This window comes from Chiloscyllium punctatum, chromosome 25 (assembly GCF_047496795.1).
Source record: "Chiloscyllium punctatum isolate Juve2018m chromosome 25, sChiPun1.3, whole genome shotgun sequence".
NCBI classification, from domain to species: Eukaryota; Metazoa; Chordata; class Chondrichthyes; order Orectolobiformes; family Hemiscylliidae; genus Chiloscyllium; species Chiloscyllium punctatum.
Window position 1 is genome coordinate 19,944,192 of NC_092763.1, and position 20,645 is coordinate 19,964,836.

General features: G+C 39.8%; 1 protein-coding gene across 2 annotated transcripts in view; it reads left to right on the forward strand.

Moving 5' to 3' along the window:
- LOC140495731 (MICOS complex subunit MIC27-like) overlaps positions 1-20,645 on the forward strand; it is a 49,751-nt gene that overhangs the window by 12,534 nt on the left and 16,572 nt on the right. For both annotated transcript variants that reach the window (XM_072594777.1, XM_072594778.1), the window contains exons 3-4: positions 5,064-5,183; positions 14,969-15,023. In XM_072594777.1, coding sequence (XP_072450878.1) covers positions 5,064-5,183; positions 14,969-15,023 — 175 coding nt within the window. The remainder of the gene's footprint in view (positions 1-5,063; positions 5,184-14,968; positions 15,024-20,645) is intronic.

Here is a 20,645-nt window from a genome sequence, read left to right on the forward strand (position 1 = left end):
TCCTTACAAAGTGTCTCAACATCAGAGTAGCACATCCTTCTACAAAACACCATTTCAGTGAGATGTGACCAGGTGCTATATAAATGCAGACTTCTTTTTGTTGTCTGTCATTTTCTCTGCATTCCTTAAAACTAGGGTCAGTTGGTTTCTTCTAGCAAACTGTTTTATCTAATCTAAGACTATTTTGAGTCTGAAATTTCACTTGTACACCTCCATTCTCGCCAAAAAGACAAAAGTCTAACATGGGATCTTTTTTTACTTAACCAGACTTACAGTAATTTTCCTTTTGGAGCATTAAAGGAATTTAAAAATCACCCTCTTACTAAATGTCCATGGCGTGTGTAGACAATAGCATACTCTTGTCATACATATTTCTTATTCTGCAGCATCACTGTGTATGAGCTGTCATACTGTGCCATCCTTTCTGACTTTATGGGCCTCTATTAACTGCAATAATTGGTGTGATAATTCAATGGTTTTAAGAGGAGTATTTTGTCCTGTTGTATTTTAATGAAGAAAGGTTGAGACAGAGGTATTGAGCTGTCTGTACAAAGCCAATAAACAGTTTGAGGCATTTGGAGTTAAGTTAGGATAATAGAAGCTGCCTGAAGGGTTGAGTCATGCTCCCAAGAACCAAGAGTTTTAGTTTTAGTTTTCTGCAGTTGCTAGGGTTTTGAAGCTGGATGTGGAAGCTCTTATTCCTCTCTCTGTTATAGCTAAAAGCAGCATTTCTCTTCCGATTCATGTTTTTTCTCAACCATTTGGCACTGTGGCTCAGTGATTACTATTGCTGCCTCAAAGCGCTAGGGGGCTGGGTTTGATTCCAACCTCAGGCAACTGACTTTGTGGAGTTTCCACATTCTCTCCCTGTGTCTGTGTGGATTTCCTCTGGGTTCTCTGGTTTCCTCCCAGAATCCAAAGACATGCAGGGTGGGTAGTTTGGCCAAGCTAAATTGCCCATAATGTCCAGAGACATGCAGGTTAGATAGATTAACCATGGTAAATGCAGGGTTACAGGGAAATAGGTAGGAGGGTGGGTGTGGGTGGGATGCTTTTCAGGGGTTGCTGTGGACTGGATGGGCTGTATGGCTTGCTTCCACACTGTAGGGATTCTATAATGCAATTAAACATAGTTTCTGATCATGCAACTTCAACTTCCTTATTTTTATTCCTTGATTTCTCCTCCTGCTTCAACCTGTGGCCTTTGTGAGCATGTTGCCACACAGTCAGGGAAAATTTCAGGATATTCCACTGGTTTTTCAACCTTTGTAGACATCACTCTCACCTATGATCCAATTATATCATTATCGAAGATAAACTGTATTTCCTGAACCAAGAATTCCTCTATTATACCTACCACCACTTTACAGCGGACTCTGCAACCTCACTTTATATGATGGAACATTGCTCCTCTCACCATGAATTCCACATATTTTCTGGCAATACTCAACTTGAATTACGTATTTCCTCATCTCTCATCATCAAAGATTGATTTGCTCCCATATCTCTCAAAATCTTAATTTCTTTACCTGCTCGTGCTGGCATACATGAGTCAACCTTATCTACACATAAATAAATTCTTCTCAACCAACCCCCGATCAGGTTGTAAACTCTTTTGCAGAGTTTTAACTTTGACTGTGCTTTACCATTTCAACAACACTCACTGGTTTATCCTGATTTCCCTCATCCGTCCTCTCAATGCTTCTTCTGGACAAGCATCACTGATTTCATGTGGCCTGCTTCATTACGGTGAAAACTCCTGTGCTTTTTTACTGCTCTTTTTTTTCCCCTCATGGGTTATCGCTTTACCCTGTGCTAAACTATCTGCACTACTGTCATGGTCTCCTTTTCCTTTACCACCTGAGGATTTGTCTTTTCCCCAATTTTTATTCTTCACAGATTGAAACTGGTGTCAGAAGTCAAATTTTAATTTATGAACCACCTCATATATCATCTGCTAATCTTGCAGTCTTAACTCCGCCCTTCCACATGAGTGCTCACTACTTAAGGAAATGAATTTTTGAACTGCTCCAAAATAACCAGCTCTCTAAGAGCATCATATGTTTGATCTATTTTCAAAGCCCTTACTTCTCTATCATAATTACTTTGTTTGATTCTTTCAAATTCTATGTACATTTGACTAGTTTCCCTCCTTAGGTACCTAAAACTTTTTCTATCGGCTCCTGGTGTTAGCTCGTATGCACTTAAGGTGTTTTGTTTTCATGTCATCATAATCCCTAGACACCACCTCTGGTAGTAATGCAAATACCTCATCAACTCTTATCTACCTACTTTGATTGGAGCAACACCATCCACATGGTCATTGGCCATGTCCTTTTTTAGCCATGTTCTCAAATGAAATGAAAAAAGACTTCTACATATTTCTCGTCAAAATTTGGCAATGCTTGGACATATTTAACTAGATCCTTACCAGGCCTTTGGCTATGAAGGGATTGTTCTTCATGACTGTCCTCATCACTCTTACTACCTTTCTCCTCTACCTCTGCCATTTTAAATTGTTTTAAGTTTTCAGATCCAACCACTGAGTTTCAAAAACTCTCCTTTTTTCTCCCTTTTAGATTAGATTAGATTAGATTAGATTACTTACAGTGTGGAAACAGGCCCTTCGGCCCAACAAGTCCACACCGCCCCGCCGAAGCGTAACCCACCCATACCCCTACATCTACATTTACCCCTTACCTAACACTATGGGCAATTTAGTATGGCCAATTCACCTGGCCTGCACATCTTTGGACTGTGGGAGGAAACCGGAGCACCCGGAGGAAACCCACGCAGACATGGGGAGAACGTGCAAACTCCACACAGTCAGTCGCCTGAGGCGGGAATTGAACCCGGGTCTCAGGCGCTGTGAGGCCTTTCTTCTGCTAGGATCATCCTTTCCTTTTCATTTTCCTCTGCTGTAGCAATGCTCTCTTCCTGCTCTTCTTCTGCTCTCAAAGGAAATTCAAACTGTTTTATTTCCTTTCCATGTTCAAGCTGCTTCATTTGCAATTGATTTTAGCCATTTTCATTGATTCCGATGGCATTTCCAGCAATTGTAAATGTCAAGCTATCGCTGTAACTATCTCCCCTTTTAGCGTGGACAAAGACAGCCCCAATTCCAACTTGTCTGTCAATTCCAAAAGCTTTCATAAAACCCCTACAGAGTGGAAGCAGGCCATTTGGCCCAACAAGTCCACCCAGACCCATTCCCCTACCCTATTACTCTACATTTACACCTGACTAATGCACCTAACTCATACATCCCTAAACACTATGGGCAATTTAGCATGGCCAATTCACCTAATCTGCATATCTTTGGACTGTGTGAGGAAACCGGAGCACCTGGAAAAACCCATGCAGACACAGGGAGGATGTGCCAACTCAACACAGATAGTCACCTGAGACTGAAATCGAACCTGGGTCCCTGGTGCTGTGAGACAGCAGTGCTAACCACCAAGCCACCAAGCTTTGCTTTGCTTACTTTCTGTAAACCCCTGCAGTAACTTCTCCCACCCCCTAAAACTTTTAGTAACTGCACGAGCTATTAGTAGACAGGGCAAACTCTGTTTAAACCAACCGAATTCAACACCGGAAAAGAGAACACCAACATTCACCACTCACTGCCTTTGACTCCAATAATCCTAAATCCAACCTGGAATTAGAGATTTTGATCCTGAGAAGAGCCCCCTGTGTGTTATGGAACAGACCATACCCTTTCAAAATATGTTATGAAGATAATCTAGACCCTAGCATCTTATTTTACAGGTAAGTGTAAGCCGTTGTGTTCCCGATCCAATTCGATTGGTATAGCTACTCGACTTTAAGCAAAGCGCACCTTTATTTTTACACTGTAGTTAAAATACAGACAAAATTAAAGGAGACAAAAATCTGCTTAATTGTAACTCTATCAAAATGCTTAACAAAATAGTAAATATTACCAACTACTAACTAACTGTTTCAATGCAGTAACATCCTTAAACACACCCTTGGCAAAAGCAGATTCAGTAAAATAGATTGTTTCCTATGCAGTTCTAGCAGCAGGAAGAAAACCCCAACTTTTAGCTGTAACAGGGAGAAGAATAAGAGCTTCCACATCCAGCGTCAAAGCCCCAATAACTGCTGAAAGCTAAAACTCGTAATCCTGGTTCTGTGGGAGCTTGACCCCATCCATTCAGGCCAATTCTACTGTTGCAACTTTAAAAAGACCTCACAAGCTGTTTACTCTATTTACTTTGAGCAGACTGCTCAGTATCTCTGTTTTAACCTTTTCTCACTAAAAAAAAGGACAAAATACACCATAACGCCATAATATCATCACCTGGGTATTGTCCATTTGATAGCCAAAGAATGCAAGCTTAGTCACAGTTCCAGAAACCACCAGTCATTGATGTCAGTGAGGTGTTACATTAAGTAGTCATAATTTTGGGGGGGGTTGACCTTTTGCCAGTTCTGGTTTGGTTGAACCATTTGTTTTCTGAAATCTACTGAATGATTCATTAGGAGTAACAAGATACATTTCTGGAAGTTTTTCATCATTGAGCATTGTTAAAACTGTGCAGCAACAGTACTGAGAGAATATGGACAATTTATATTTTGAATAATTTTCGAGTTATTACCTTCTTTAATACAAGAGAGCAGTGAGTACAGATTTGAATGCATTTTTGTATTTTCCCTTTCCCATTGCATATATACCATCACAACACAGATCTCAAAAGTGTATTTGTACACAAATATTGTAATTCAACACTAATTTCAGGGTAATGTACCAGTATGATCAAGTACATTTACATGAAGAATTCTAGGTACTCCAGCTGCCAATAGCTAAATTACCTTTGAGATCCGAGTGTTCTTGGCCATACTGATTAACATTTCAGTCAAAAGGACACGTGAGGGGAGATTACACAATAGCTTCTTTTGTATCTTTATGAACATAATAAATATTCCTATTTTTAAATAGGATTTTTGATGTACAGTCTAAAAAAGAAAATATTGACAATCAAGCATTAAGTTTATGTGAAGTATCCCAGTTATTTAATGTAATGTCACTTGTTGGTTTAAAGCTTTCAGTTTATACGGAGCCTGCCACAAACTCCACGTACATAACAGAGCAGCCTGGTTGGCTCCTACGTCGGATTATTGTTGTGAGGCAAGCAGTTGAACCATTTGCAGCTCAATGCAAGGTACTGTATATTGATCTTTCGGTGTTTGTTTATGCTATGTATTACAGAATTATTTGAACCAAAATGTTTGCGCAAGTGTTTATTGCAGCAAGATTTAAAATAGTGATGCATTTCCTTAGAAATTTCAAAAGTCAACATCGACCCTCTGTTTTGTCTTCTATTTTATTTCCATCTGACATCAGTGGTTACTTTGTTGGAAAAAAACTGTCACTAAAATAAATTTTCAAATCTATGATATGGACAGTTTGTTATTGACTGTACCTGAGCCTCTGCAGACCTCCTCACTGTAGCAGCATCAGTGTTGTGCTGAGACAAACAAATAACTTTGTGGGAATTGGCGACGGATGGAAATCACCCTTTGTGTCCCTAATGAATAGATTAAACTGCCACTAAAACGGAACAATCAACTGTTTTGGGTGTGGTAACAGCTGACCCTGCTGAATATACCTTGGCCACAATTTATTGATGCAGTTACAGAACTTCATAAGGATACAATATAACCATAAAATATTTTTTCTGTTGTCCAAAATAGAAGCATCTGGGCACTTATGAATGAATACAACTTTAGATCTTTAATAAGGACAGCATTGGTGGCACTTGGAAGTACCTGACCTGATATTTGGTTGGTCCCAATGCATTTACTTACAATCACAAACAGTTAGTTTGTAAAAATGGATTGGATTTCTGATTCCTGCCTTTTAAGCCTATTTCATGGAGTATGAACATTTATTGATGAATGGCAAGAGAGAATAAGCAAAAGCATGAACAATCACTGACTCAGTTTGTATTTGATTAACAGTTCTCTTCGTAATTAAAAGTTGTTGGAAAATTGAATACTGGATATGTGGTAATTATTTTCTGAGATTATGAATTATTGTTTAAAAAACTGGAAATGAACCATTTAGCTGAAATTCAGGAGATTTGAAATTTTCCAAGAATAGTTTTACATAACCAGAGACACACAATTGCTGTTTGACAAAAGGCTCAATTGTTCTGGGATTTGTAATCTTTTGTCTTATGAAAGAGTCAGATAATTAACTTTGTACTCCATGTAAAATGCTGTTAGCTTAGTTAAATATTCATTAATTTTAATCTTTGAAGAAAATGCAAAACGTTCCTTCCTACTAATATCGAAGGCTTGACTGAGACTTGTGATATTAAAGGAGAATAGTGTCAAGAAAGTAGATGTGCTGTTCATACACATGGTCTATTATTCAAAGCTTACCATGACATAAATTGTTGGATATTCACATTTAGTAGTCATTCTTGAAAGAAGTCTGAAATATGAATCACAAACCACTTTAGGGCCTGAAGGGTGCTAAAAACTTTGAATGTGGACTAATGCCACACTGGAGATACTCAATTAGTTAGCATTACATGGAAGAACTCAGACTAAATATAAATTGCTAATCGGGTCTCCTAATTAGAAAATTATTTTTTAATTTTAAGGGTTAAAAGAGGTGATGACGATTCTGAGTATCACAGTTTTGAATTTCCTGCTTGGACAGATCATGGAAATCAAAAGTAAATCCTGTGCCCACTCTTCCAGTCACAAGATAAGTGGCTGTTCCCTCCAATCTGAATATAGTATGCCTAGATATAAAATTGGACGTCAATGGGCCGTGTGACAAAAGGTTCACAATTCAAATGCTATAATGGAAAAGTATAAAAGGTAAGAACTTTAGAGCACTTCAGAGATTCACGTTTCTATCTAAAAGTAATGTTTCAGTAAATTACTAAAGGAGGCACTTCAAATGGGCTCTGTAAATGAACTCATAACGCAGTTTAGGGGCATGTGAAGATCAATAGATTGGGTTGCTGCCTGTATATTTATCACACATGTTGGTCCTCATGTTTACTTGTTCTTAAAGCCTACTGAATTCATTCATTACTATAATTTGTGTCAGTAAACCATCAAGTCTTATTGTTGCTTGTGTCATGAGATTTTCCGATACGTGTACCTCACACGTTTAAAGCTGCATGCACTTCTGCTGGTGATAGTTCCATTTTCCAAGACAGTCTACTAATTCAAAGTTGCTTAATCCATATCATGTGATTTTGTATACTTCAGTTTTCTTAGTACTACATTAATTTGAATTGATGAGATTTATCCTTATAAATCATTTAATGTGCTGTTCATGTTTTTTTAAGACAATTGTTACTACTGAGCAAAGGCCTGTCATTAATGTTATGGAATATTGGTTACTTAATGAAATTGAAGCATTTCTGCTCGTCTTTCACTGTTTGTTCCTGTATTGTTTTTCTTATTTATATGGGTTTAAAGGTATTTCTGCTCCTTGTTTACATGCTGGAACTGTTGGTGTAGAAAATGGTAGCAATTGTTTAATAATCTTCAGAGGCCTATCTGTCACTGCCACAAGATAAATTAAATCTCCGTGTCTTGTAAAGGTATGTTTCACTATCTCTTCACAAATTGCTTCAACCGTGTCCAGCACCTGCATCATTCAATGTTTTGTATCTGACACTCTAAAGTTAACAACAATTAACAGTCTAATGACCATACATTTATACCAGTGAAAGTTAATCAAGAAAATTTCCTCCATTTTATTTATTTTCTTTTTGTGGCCTTCCCTTGCAGTCATTTCTCCTTGATTCATTCTCTATCCCACGTTTTGTATTTAAAATTTCTAACCACTCCTCGAATTTTGTTTTACTACTTCCCATTTCTGGCTGCCTTGTATATCATTATCAGCACCTACTGACTCCTGGTGTGATCTATATCAGTCGCCATGGCCTAAAGGAATGACAGAAACTGTAATATTTTGGTAACCTGTTCACTGTACATTTTCATCTTGAAATGGTTTACTGTATGTCAGGTGGCTCAGCAAGCTTTTTTTCCATTTTATTAAAAATGGCCCATTATTGGACTTCTTTCCAATGAGCCAGCCACCTAGTAGCTGCTGGCATCTATTAATGAGGAACATAAAGGATAAAATTTGGAGCCAGAGAGGAGCAGATTAATTAAAATTGCCACAGATGGATCAGTAACATGTTGAAGTAGAAAACATACGCAAACTTTGACAGTACACAGGATAATTTCATCATTTCATCATTTTTTTTTTCTAATCAATCTGTTAAGAGATGTTTGTAAACACCTTTGGAGTAGGTGCAATCTGAACCTGAGCCTTCCGGTCTCAGGGTGAGGACACTACCACTGTGCCACAAGAAGACATTTCTGTGCACCCAAAAGCAGATCACTGAACTTCAGAACTTTGAAACACCTTGTTGCTTTACCTGTCACATGAGTTTATACTCCAGATTTTCATTAAGCCCAGTTCAGAAAATGGAGAATGTTGACAACAGAAACATGGGCCGTGAGCCTGTGATGCACTCTATGATCTAGTGTGCCTATACACATTAAAATATCATTGTCAGTTTTAGGAAACTGTTCAAATCAACAAAACAAATTTGCATTTGTACAGCTCTTCCATTTATGAATTGTCCCAAGGTGCATTGTGGGCAACATTAATTAGCATTTCATGCCAAGCCACAGAAAGAGATATCAGAACTGGTGACCAAAGCTTGGTCAACGAATTAGGCTTGAAGGAGCAGCTTAAGTAGAGTGAAAAGTAGAGATTCTGAGACATTGAAGGATAGAAATCCAAGGCCTATGACCACAGCAGCTGAATAATAAAGGGAGCAAATAATCAAATTTAGGCAGATAGGGTAAATCAGGCAGCAGAAAAAAGAGAATAACGTATTAATGTGGGAAATAGCAAACAGTGACAGGAAGGAATGGAGAATACAAGTTGGACAATGTATCAACAGGTAAGGCTAGAAATTGTAGAAATAACAAAATTATAAATCTGAAGCCTTTATCTCAATGCAGCTTTTGAAACAGAACAGATATGTTGAAAGAACAAATAAAATTAAACATGTATGATCTGTTAACCATACATAACAATGGCTGAAGGATGACTTTGATTAGAAACTGCATATTGACTCTGGCAGCAAATTTAGAAATACCAGGAACCTCGGAAAGGTGGAGGGGTAGTTCTGTTCATTAATAATGGTACTAGTATAATGGAGAGAGATGGCCTAAATTCAGGAAACCAGGATGAGAAAGGAATCATATTATATGGCTAGGAAGCCAAGTGGATGGCGCTGTACAGAAAAATGAAATCACAGATTTTTTTTTAAATTGTTCATGAAAGTGTGGGTTTTACTAGCTCAGCCAGCACTTATTTCCTTAATTGCCCTGGAGAAGGTGATGCTGAGCTCCCTCCTTGAATCAGTGCAGTTCATGTGGTGAAGGTGCACCCACATTGCAGATGGGAAGGAAGTTTCAGGACTTTGAACTAGCGACAGCAGTAGTTCCCAGTCAGGATGGTGTGTGACTTGGAGGGAAACTTCAGGTAGTGGTATTCCATGCGTCTGCTGCCCTTGTCTTTCCAGCTGGTTGTGGTCATGGGTTTGGAAGATGCTGTTGGAAAAACCTTGGTCGTTTATTGGACTGCGATGGTCCACACTGCTGCCATTGTGATCAGTAGTGCACAGAGTGAACTTTGAGGGTGGTGACTGGATTGCCAAGTGAGCGTGTTGCTTTGACCTTGATGGCATTGAACTATTTGACTGTTTTTGGAGCTATACGCATCTATACAAAGTCAGGAGTATTCCATCACACTCCTTTCCTTGTATATTTTCAGTTGTAGACATGCTTTTGTAAGAAATGTTGCAGGCAGGATTCACAGAAATTATCTTCATAAAACTAAACTGGTATGATGGACCTTGCCGATGGAAAAATATTTGCAAACTGCTGCTGGTTTGTAATTGTTTCTTTTCCACCAACACTTGGCCTGTATATTTGCCTTGTTTCTGTTACTGCAGCCTGCCCACTCGTTCTGTTATGTGTTGCTTGAAACTGATGTGGGAGTGCTACAGAGTCCTTACTTATCCTGACACTTGTGTTGAATTGGCTGCTGAATTGAAACAAAACCTTTTGCTAACAGATGGCTTGATCTCACTTGTATGTATGCAGGACAGATGTTAATTTAGCAAATCCCACTTTATAGTCAGAACTTATGAAGTATTCTTGGTGTTGTCTTAACACGTTTGTTTTGAATTTGTCTATATTAGCTGTGTGATTAAGAAATTTAGAATTCCACCAGCTTGGAAGTGACAGATTGTTGTATGGGTGCACTAACTGCTCATCTCTTGGTATTCTTAACAATTGTTCCTGGCTTATAGTTAATGAGAAAAAGTTTAAATTTTCACAGACTTATTTCGAGCATCCATAGTTTAGTAAAGGCAGCAGCCAGAAATTCAAGTAAGAATTTTAAATGAGAGAATGGTTAGAACATGGCATGGTACATGAAAGAATGAGCAAAGGGCAAGTTGTAATGAATGCTGCACGCTACTATGATTTTAGCATTATGTAGATTATTTCTGTGAATCCTGCCTGGAATATTCCTTACAAAAGCTAGTCTACAACCAACAATATACAAGGAAAGGAGTGTGATGGAATACTCCTCACTTTGTAGAAATGAGTACAGCTCCAAAAACAGTTAAGTAGTTCAATACCATCAAGGTCAAAGCAACACGCCCAGTTGGCAATCCAGTCACCACCCTCAACGTTCACTGTCCATTACTGATCACAGTGGCAGCAGTATGGACCATCGCAGTCCAATAAATGAAGAAGATTTTTTCAGCAGCATCTTCCAAATCCATGACCCCAACTAGCTGGAAAGACAAGGGCAGTAGACGCATGGGAACACCACTATCTGAAGTTCACCTTGATGGTTTTAATAATTTTTAAAAAGTTTTAATAATTCCATTTCTACAAAAAATTTATAACAATGTCTGAATCAACATGGTGTGATATGAAAATAAAAAGAAGTAAGTAGTTCTCTGAACTGTCCTGTTGGCATGTTAGTGGTCGTGTGTAGTCTGCCGAAAATGTGTTGCTGGAAAAGCACAGCAGGTCAGGCAGCATCCAAGGAACAGGAGAATCGATGTTTCGGGCATGAGCCCTTCTTCCTGAAGAAGGGCTCATGCCCGAAACGTTGATTCTCCTGCTCCTTGGATGCAGCCTGACCTGCTTTGCTTTTCCAGCAACACATTTTTGGCTCTGATCTCCAGCATCTACAGTCCTCACTTTCTCCTAGTTGTGTGTAGTCTTTCAATCAAAATACAGAAACTATGGTATAAATCCTAAAATGATGTCTGTTTAGAAATAATTTAAAATCAAAAGCTTGTAACTATTTATAACATCTGTAGAATGCAATAAATGAGTTGCTACAAGATTTGAACCCAGTTTCTTTGAGAATAATAACTCTTCTAATCTTTTAACATTTAGGCCATAGATGTAACATTTTGAGGACATAGTAACTTACTGTGAACCTTACAATGCAGTGAGTCATGCTCAATCTCCTTTAATTACGTACATTCAGTCTGTGCTTGCTTTGTGTCTTTTTTTAACTAAAGAGATTGATTTGCAAAGCATTGTGGGAAATGGATTTGCCCAAACAGAGATTGATATAATTATGTTTCTGTGCTAAGAATTCATAAACAAATGAGTAGTTAGATCCTTGGAATGTGAGTGAAGAATAGCAGATTCTACTTGAAGGATTTTCATCCTTGGAGTCTCTCAAATGATATATTTATGTGTTATGATGTCAAATTCCAATTTTTAAAAATTTTTTCTGCAAGGACTGTACAGAGCTGTTTTAGAATCTTTTTGTATGAACTTGTTGAAAAAAAATCCAGGAAAGTATATTTTTGAAATAAAAAAGGCAGTTTATTGATTTTTAGAGAAACTGTTTTCCATTGAAACACAATTAGAGTTTCCTTTTCATTTCCCTCACATGTCACTTTCAAACCACATAAATACTGGGAAAACAATACGGATGTGTTTACCTTGCTAAAATATGTCTTGCATATGAAAAGGAGAAGGGCAGACACATGCAGTGCTTTAGAATCTAAATACCTGCAAAAGGCAAATTAAATTTGTGACTACATTTTTGATATGACGGTGGAATATTGGCTAAGATGGCAGGAAAATTCCCTATTGTTCTAATGTACAGTTATTTTATCGATCTGATAGAATTTTGGCATCTGTTTTCATATTTGCTGACTAAAGATGGAACATTCCCTTTTTTTCCCGCACTGAAGTGTCAGTCTCAATTCTGTATTCAATCTTTTTATTAACTTATTTTTAGTATTGCTCTTTTAGTACAGAATAACTTGCCTTTATTTGATTTGGGTGACCTGTGTAATTAGGTTAAGTATTTTGTCTGAGCAGTATGCTTCATTGAATTATGGAATATCTTAAGGATGAGACATGTGATGAGAATTGTGGATCTGGGCTAGCAAGAGTTCTCCTGCTGAACAAGAGATAAAATAAATCTTAGAGTCGCAAAATCTTGTGATTCTGTACACAATCTACCTGGCAAAAAAGGATAAAATTCATAAATGTAGCACAATTCATCATCTTTGGGTGCATTTTGAAGCCAATTAAGTACATTTGAAGTGTAGCACTACAATTTCATGACATAACAGAGTCAATTGGTATGCTTCAGGAAGCTGTGTTAAGTTCCAAATCATTTGTTTTTAAATATATGAAGAATAAATGTTATAATAAAACTGTGTTTGCTGGAAATCTTAAACAAAAACAAATTGCTGGAAAAATTCAGGTCTGGCAGCATCTCTGAAGAGAAAGCAGAGTTAATATTTTGTGTCTAGTTCTGAAGAAACTGGACCCAAAATGTTAACTCTCAATTCTCTACAAGGATAAATGTTAGTCAGGTCATGAATAGAATGTTTTTTTTTCAAATAGTGGCAAGGAATCTGTTACATCTACCTAAAATGGCAGAAGGGGCCTTGGTATAATATTGCTTCTGAAAGTACTGCACTCCCTCAGTGCTACTGAAATGCCAGCCAGATTCTGTGGTTCTGTTTTCCATTTTGCAGTGACTTAATTTTATTGACCATACTCAGTTAAGTCTCTGTGTTTGCTTCTTTTCTTAAAATGGTTTTATTATTATTTAGAATTACTGTTTTTAGACTTACTTGTGGATAGTTTCAACTTGTCTTAAATTTCACTTGTCTAACTCAGTATACTAATTTTTTTCTGAAATCCGAAAGTCACAAAGATCCTCTTCATCTCAATTAGTTTGTTCCTATTTTAATTTTCATTTGTCACTTTAATTATTACATGCACTAAGCCCAAAGCTAGGTTTTTTTTTTGTAGGTATTTATATATTTTTTGGCAAAGGACAATGGTCCTGATGCTGAAACACGACTTAGATAATTTCAGTTCAAAGAAAATTTACCAAATATTACTTTTTCTTCTGTGTTTGAATTTTCTATCTCTGTTGTCACTTTCATTTAATATTGTACATCTCCATTTATTCAATGTTTATATGGCACCACTCTAATCCTTTGGAAAAGCCGTCTACTCACATTTCCTTTATCTGTTCATCTGTTTCTGTTATGGATAATTAGATACAATTGCCTTCTTCTAGTTTATGTTAGTTGTTCTTATTAATCCATACTTTTCTATATGGGTGTTAATTTTATTTCGATCTTGGAGGGAGGCAGGGGCGTAGTGATGATTGTAACTGGACTAACAAGCCATAAGTCTATGTCAAATTCTGGGAATATTGGTTCAGATCCCACCATGGCTGATGGTAAAATTTGAATTGAATAATATCTGGAGGAGACAGCTAGACTAATGGCAATCATGTAACCATTGTCAATTTTCATAAAAGCGCCAATCTGGTTTACCAATGACGTTTCAGGAAGGAAATCTGCCATCTTTACGTCGTCTGGCTTATTGCCAAACTTACCTGTTGTGCAATGCCAGTATTAGTTCAGTGGTCACCTGCTTTTCTTTGTTTTGCTGTACAAAAACATGTGGTGTGAGCAACTGCTCTAGCTTCCAGCCCAACTTCCATAAGCAAAGATACTTTGTGTCAGATCCTTTCAATTTCTTCAGAATTCTGAGATACAGGTGATCAAGTCCAGTACCATTTTTCTTTTGTGAGTTTCATCAGATGTGTAAATTGCAACTTTCCGATCAATAATTAACCTATTTATTTACTCCAGCTTTTCCTCCTATCCCTAACCAAATTCCCATTACCACAGTTTTCAGTCAAGCCAAAAATAGAAACCGTTCTCATTTAAAGTGCCTTTCTTGCATCGTGAAAATTGGTTTTCTTTTTCAAGACCAGTTCCTATGCACTAGTTGTACATTTTAACTATTATACTCCTGACACTCTTGGCTTCCCAGAATATTATTCTTCCTCTGAACAGTTCAATCTTTTTTCTTCCTCCTCTGAAACTTCAACATTGTGTTTTAACTCTTAATGTGTTTAAGTCACATTTTCATAGAATCCCTACAGTGTGGAAACAGGCCCTTCCATACCGATCCTCTGATTAATAACCCATACAGACCCATTCCCCTACCCTAGTATTCTGTATTTACCCCTGACTAAAGCACCTCACCTACACATCCCTAAACACTATGGGCAATTTAGTACGACCAATTCACCTAACTTGCAAATCTTTGGATTGTGGGATGTAATCATAGAACTTGGCGGAAACCCACACAAACTCCACACAGACAGTCGCCCAAGACTGGAATCGAACCCGGGTCCCTGGCGTTGTGAGACAGGATGCTAACCACTGAGCCACCATGCAGCCTCCCGTATTCCATTAAGGATCCACTCATTTGCCAAGCATTTTCCATTTTTATTTCCTCTACAATATTTTTGTTGGTACTGATAAAATTATATTTGACATGGTATCATTTTTTTTCCCTGTAGGGTGTATATATTGCTATGAAAAGTGGTGCGACGAATACAATCGCATTTGGGAAAGGTAAGTGTTTTGTTTTATTGTTTTTCTTCTAGATTTGGAGACAGTAATGCCAGTTGGAGCAGGCTCCCCTTTTGTCCTGACTGAGGCTGGCTGGCTGGCTTAGCATTTGTCATCTCTAAGTCTTACTGGTTGGTGTGACTTAGCTGCAGCTTGTACACTATTTGTTCACCCATCAACAGTGGAAGTGAGATGCCTTCCCTTAATAAATGTTGATCATTGGATTTTGTTCGCATGTTGTCTGAGCATTATATTATTTGATTAATGCTAATTTGTATCACATCAGTTGTTGCATAGTACAATTAAATGCTGGAAAGGAAAAGTTTGAAAACAATTTAATTTATGAAAAGAATAGCACTGGTTTGGAGCTAAAATCTTCGACCATATATGTGACGGACTGACCCAGAACAGTATTGGGAAAAATATTAGCTACAGTACTTCTTTTTAAAATCTTGAAAGCTGGAAAATACTTTTCTTTAAATTTGAGTGAAGACGCAAAGTCCTTATTATTAGACAGTAATGTTGAAAAGGCGGAAGCGTGATTAAATCAAGGTGCAGTGCTCATGTGACAAGTTGATGTTTCAAAAGCCCAAAGATTGCAGGGTGACGGGAGATTGAGGGAGGGAAAGGATTTCACTGTTTAATATTTAAGACACAATTAAGTTGAGGAGGAGGATATTCACTGAGCCTTTTAATGCAGTGAGAATAAACAGAGGTCAAAATAAAATATAGAATGACAAATCTTCTGTCCAATAATAGTACAGATGGACTGTAAAGAGAAATAATGGCTGTAACAACAATATGTAGCAAAATAAAAGCTAGCATGATGTTTTAAAAGCAAATAATGTGAAACTACTTTTCACTTTTTTGATGAGGTTGTTGATGTGAGTAATGTGGTCTACATGGACTTTCAAAGAACATTTGATAAAATGCCCCCCACATGGACTGGTGAGCAGTGCTCGAGCTCATGACATGAAAAGGGTTGTAGCAATGCGGATATTAACTTGGCTGAGTGATGAGAAACACACCATAGCAGTGAACAGTTGCTTTTCAGATTTGATGAAAATTTATGGGAAAGTTCCTCAGAGGTCAGTGTTGAGACTCCTACTATTCTTGATATACAATTAGTGGTTTAGACATTGGTGTATAAGGCGCACTTGCAAAATTGGTGGATGATGTAAAACCTGGAGGTATTCTGAACCTTGAGACAAATAGTGTGGAGCTTTAGCAAGATGTAGACAAGTGTGTGGAATGGGCAGACAGGTATGAGATAAATATAAATATAGAAGAGTGTGAAGTGATTCATTTTGGAAGAAAGAACACAGACAACTTAAAATGAAGAATAAAATACACAGGGTGGTACTGGAGCAGAGGAACTTGGGTGTATATATGCGTAGATAATGGAAACTGGTAGACTGGTTGAAAACAAGGTTAATTATGCATATGGTATCTTGGGTTTTATCAGCATAGAGTACAAAAGCTGGAAGGGTTATATTAAACTTGTAAAGTAAACATTAATTTAATGTCAACTGGTGTATTACACCTAATTCCAGTTGAAAATGGTTTCGGGAGAGGAACTTAATTGTATAGATTTCAGAAGTTGGGACTGTTCTTTGAGAAGAAGAAATTGAGATTCCATTAAGGTATCAAAAATCACGAAGAGTTTCAACAGACTGGACGAGGAAAAAATGTTCCCATTGGTGAAAGGAACAAGAACCAGAGGGCACAGATTTGAAATAGTTGGTTTAAAAGAAACCATTGGTGACATGAGGAAAGCATTTATCTCACAGAAGTTAGGTGGTATCTGTGTCAAGAAACTTCGAAACCGACGTTTCGGGCAAAAGCCCTTCATCAGGAATAAAGGCAGTGAGCCTGAAGCATGGAGAGATAAGCTAGAGGAGGGTGGGGGTGGGGAGAAAGTAGCATAGAGTACAGTGGGTGAGTGGGGGAGGGGATGAAGGTGATAGGTCAAGGAGGAGAGGGTGGAGTGGATAGGTGGAAAAGAAAATAAGCAGGAAGGACAAGTCCGGACAAGTTATGGGGACAGTTACTGAGCTGGAAGTTTAGAACTAGGGTGAGGTGGGGGAAGGGGAAATGAGGAAACTGTTGAAGTCCACATTGATGCCCTGGGGTTGAAGTGTTCCGAGACGGAAGATGAGGCTTTCTTCCTCCAGGCATCTGGTGGTGAGGGAGCGGAGGTGAAGGAGGCCCAGGACTTCCATGTCCTCGGCAGAGTGGGAGGGGGAGTTGAAATGTTGGGCCACGGGGCGGTGTGGTTGATTGGTGCGGGTGTCCCGGAGATGTTCCCTAAAGCGCTCTGCTAGGAGGCGCCCAGTCTCCCCAGTGTAGAGGAGACCGCATCGGGAGCAACGGATACAATAAATGATATTAGTGGATGTGCAAGTAAAACTTTGATGGATGTGGAAGGCTCCTTTAGGGCCTCAGATAGAGGTGAGGGAGGAGGTGTGGGCGCAGGTTTTACAGTTCCTGCGGTGGCAGGGGAAAGTGCCAGGATGGGAGGGTGGGTTGTTTTGGGAGCGTGGACCTGACCAGGTAGTCGTGGAGGGAATGGTCTTTGCGGAAGGCGGAAAGGGGTGGGGAGGGAAATATATCCCTGGTAGTGGGGTCTGTTTGGAGGTGGTGGAAATGTCGGCAGATGATTTGGTTTATGCGAAGGTTGGTAGTGTGGAAGGTGAGCACTAGGGGCGTTCTGTCCTTGTTACGGTTGGAGGGGTGGGGTCTGAGGGCGGAGGTGCGGGATGTAGACGAGATGCATTGGGAGGGCATTTTTAACCACGTGGGAAGGGAAATTGCGGTCTCTAAAGAAGGAGGCCATCTGGTATGTTCTGTGGTGGAACTGGTCCTCCTGGGAGCAGATCCGGCGGAGGCGGAGGAATTGGGAATACGGGATGGCATTTTTGCAAGAGGTAGGGTGGGAAGAGGTGTAATCCAGGTAGCTGTGGGAGTCGGTGGGTTTGTAAAAAATGTCAGTGTCAAGTTGGTCGTCATTAATGGAGATGGAGAGGTCCAGGAAGGGGAGGGAGGTGTCAGAGATGGTCCAGGTAAATTTAAGGTGAGGGTGAAATGTGTTGGTGAAGTTGATGAATTGCTCAACCTCCTCGTGGGCGCACGAGGTGGCGCCAATGCAATCATCAATGTAGCGGAGGAAGAGGTGGGGAGTTGTTCCGGTGTAATTACGGAAGATCAACTGCTCTACGTAGCCAACAAAGAGACAGGCATAGCTGGGGCCCATATGTGTGCCCATGGATACCCCTTTGGTCTGGAGGAAGTGGGAGGATTCAAAGGAGAAATTGTTACGGGTGAGGACCAGTTCGGCCAAACGAATGAGAGTGTTGGTGGAAGGGTACTGTTGGGGACGTCACAATTTCCCTTCCCACGTGGTTAAAGATGCCGTCCAACGCATCTCGTCTACATCCCGCACCTCTGCCCTCAGACCCCACCCCTCCAACCGTAACAAGGACAGAACGCCCCTGGTGCTCACCTTCCACCCTACCAACCTTCACATAAACCAAATCATCCGCCGACATTTCCGCCACCTCCAAACAGACCCCACTACCAGGGATATATTTCCCTCCCCACCCGTTTCCACCTTCCGCAAAGACCGTTCCCTCCGCGACTACCTGGTCAGGTCCACGGCCCCAAACAACCCACCCTCCAATCCTGGCACTTTCCCCTGCCACCGCAGGAACTGTAAAACCTGCGCCCACACCTCCTCCCTCACCTCTATCCAAGGCCCTAAAGGAGCCTTCCGCATCCATCAAAGTTTTACTTGCACATCCACTAATATCATTTATTGTATCCGTTGCTCCCGATGCGATCTCCTCTACATTGGGGAGACTGGGCGCCTCCTAGCAGAGTGCTTTAGGGAACATCTCCGATCATAAAAGCTTCCTTCCAATTCAGGGAAGAGAGCAATAAGGAAACCATCGAAGATTATCGATCACTAAATGTACTTCGAGAAATTAAAGGTTTCCTGGTTGAGAAAAAGGTACCCGTTGGACCTAGCACAGAAGACCTGGCAATGATGCTCGAGGGTGGACAGTTGTCAGAAAAGCAACGACAGCGCTTACTAAAACCTCCCAATGAGTACGGAGCATGGCGAGAATAGGAATTCGAGAAGTGGAGTAAGATGTTGTGCCAGGGAGATGGCATTAAATACTTCCAGGAAGACAAGATATCCAATTCCTGGCTCAAGGCGTACGCAAACACCAGATCGAGGAACTTCATCTCCAGCCTGCTTCTCAGATCTAATCTGTATCCGACAAGAACGACCCTGTCCAGGGGCAATCCTCATGCGAACAAAAGCTGTAGGAGATGCAACAGTCAAAACGATATGTTTTTTTAAAATAAATTAATAATCGTTAAATATTTGCAAGAGCTGCAGAGTCATGAAAAGTGTCTCACGTGAGACCATAGAGGCAAAGGTCTTAAACCTCTTTATGCCCAGAAACTTCATTAGGGAGTCATTCTTTCCAAACCATTTTCCTCTGGCGCCAACAACCCGCACCAATCAACCACACTGCCCCGTGGTCCAACATTTCAACTCCCCCTCCCACTCTGCCGAGGACATGGAGGTCCTGGGCCTCCTTCACCGCCGCTCCCTCACCACCAGACGCCTGGAGGAAGAACGCCTCATCTTCCGCCTTGGAACACTTCAACCCCAGGGCATCAATGTGGACTTCAACAGTTTCCTCATTTCCCCTTCCCCCACCTCACCCTAGTTCTAAACTTCCAGCTCAGTAACTGTCCCCATAACCTGTCCGGACTTGTCCTACCTGTCTATCTTCTTTTCCACCTATCCACTCCACTCTCTCCTCCTTGACCTATCACCTTCATCCCCTCCCCCACTCACCCATTGTACTCTATGCTACTTTCTCCCCCCCCACCCCTCCCCACCCTCCTCTAGCTTATCTCTCCATGCTTCAGGCTCAATGCCTTTATTCCTGATGAAGGGCTTTTGCCCGAAACATCGATTTCGAAGCTACTTGGATGCTGCCTGAACTGCTGTGCTCTTCCAGCACCACTAATCCAGAATCTGGTTTCCAGCATCTGCAATCATTGTTTTTACCTCTGTGTCAAGAAGTAGAGTTAAAGGGCATCAACCTCGAACCTTAACTTTGTTTCTCTCCATGGGGACTACTTGAGCTGCTATGTTCTTCCAGCCTTTTTTTGATCTTAAATCAGATTCTAAAAGGCGTTCATAATACTGGAGCTTTATCAGCTCCATCTTGAGATCAGAGGGGTCATGATTTTGTATAAGAAGGTGGACTAAGTTGAGCTATCAAAGGTAAGGAGCAATTATTGTTGAGACATTTGAGAGCTATGTAAAAACAAAACTCTTGATAAATTGACAGAGCTTGACTCTCATAGCCTACTGAATGTTTACGTTGATGATCTCCTCGTTGTTTATAATGAAGAGATTTATATGAAGAATTCATGATTCATTGTGACAAAAGAAATAGTTATGCATATTGAATTTGTGCTGTTGGAAAAAAATGATTTAAAGTGGAATTGTCAGCAAAAGTTTGAATTGTGCGTGGTCAGAGTGAGTGCTGCATCAGGACCCATGAATGATACAATTTAAAACGCAGGGTGAAACATTTT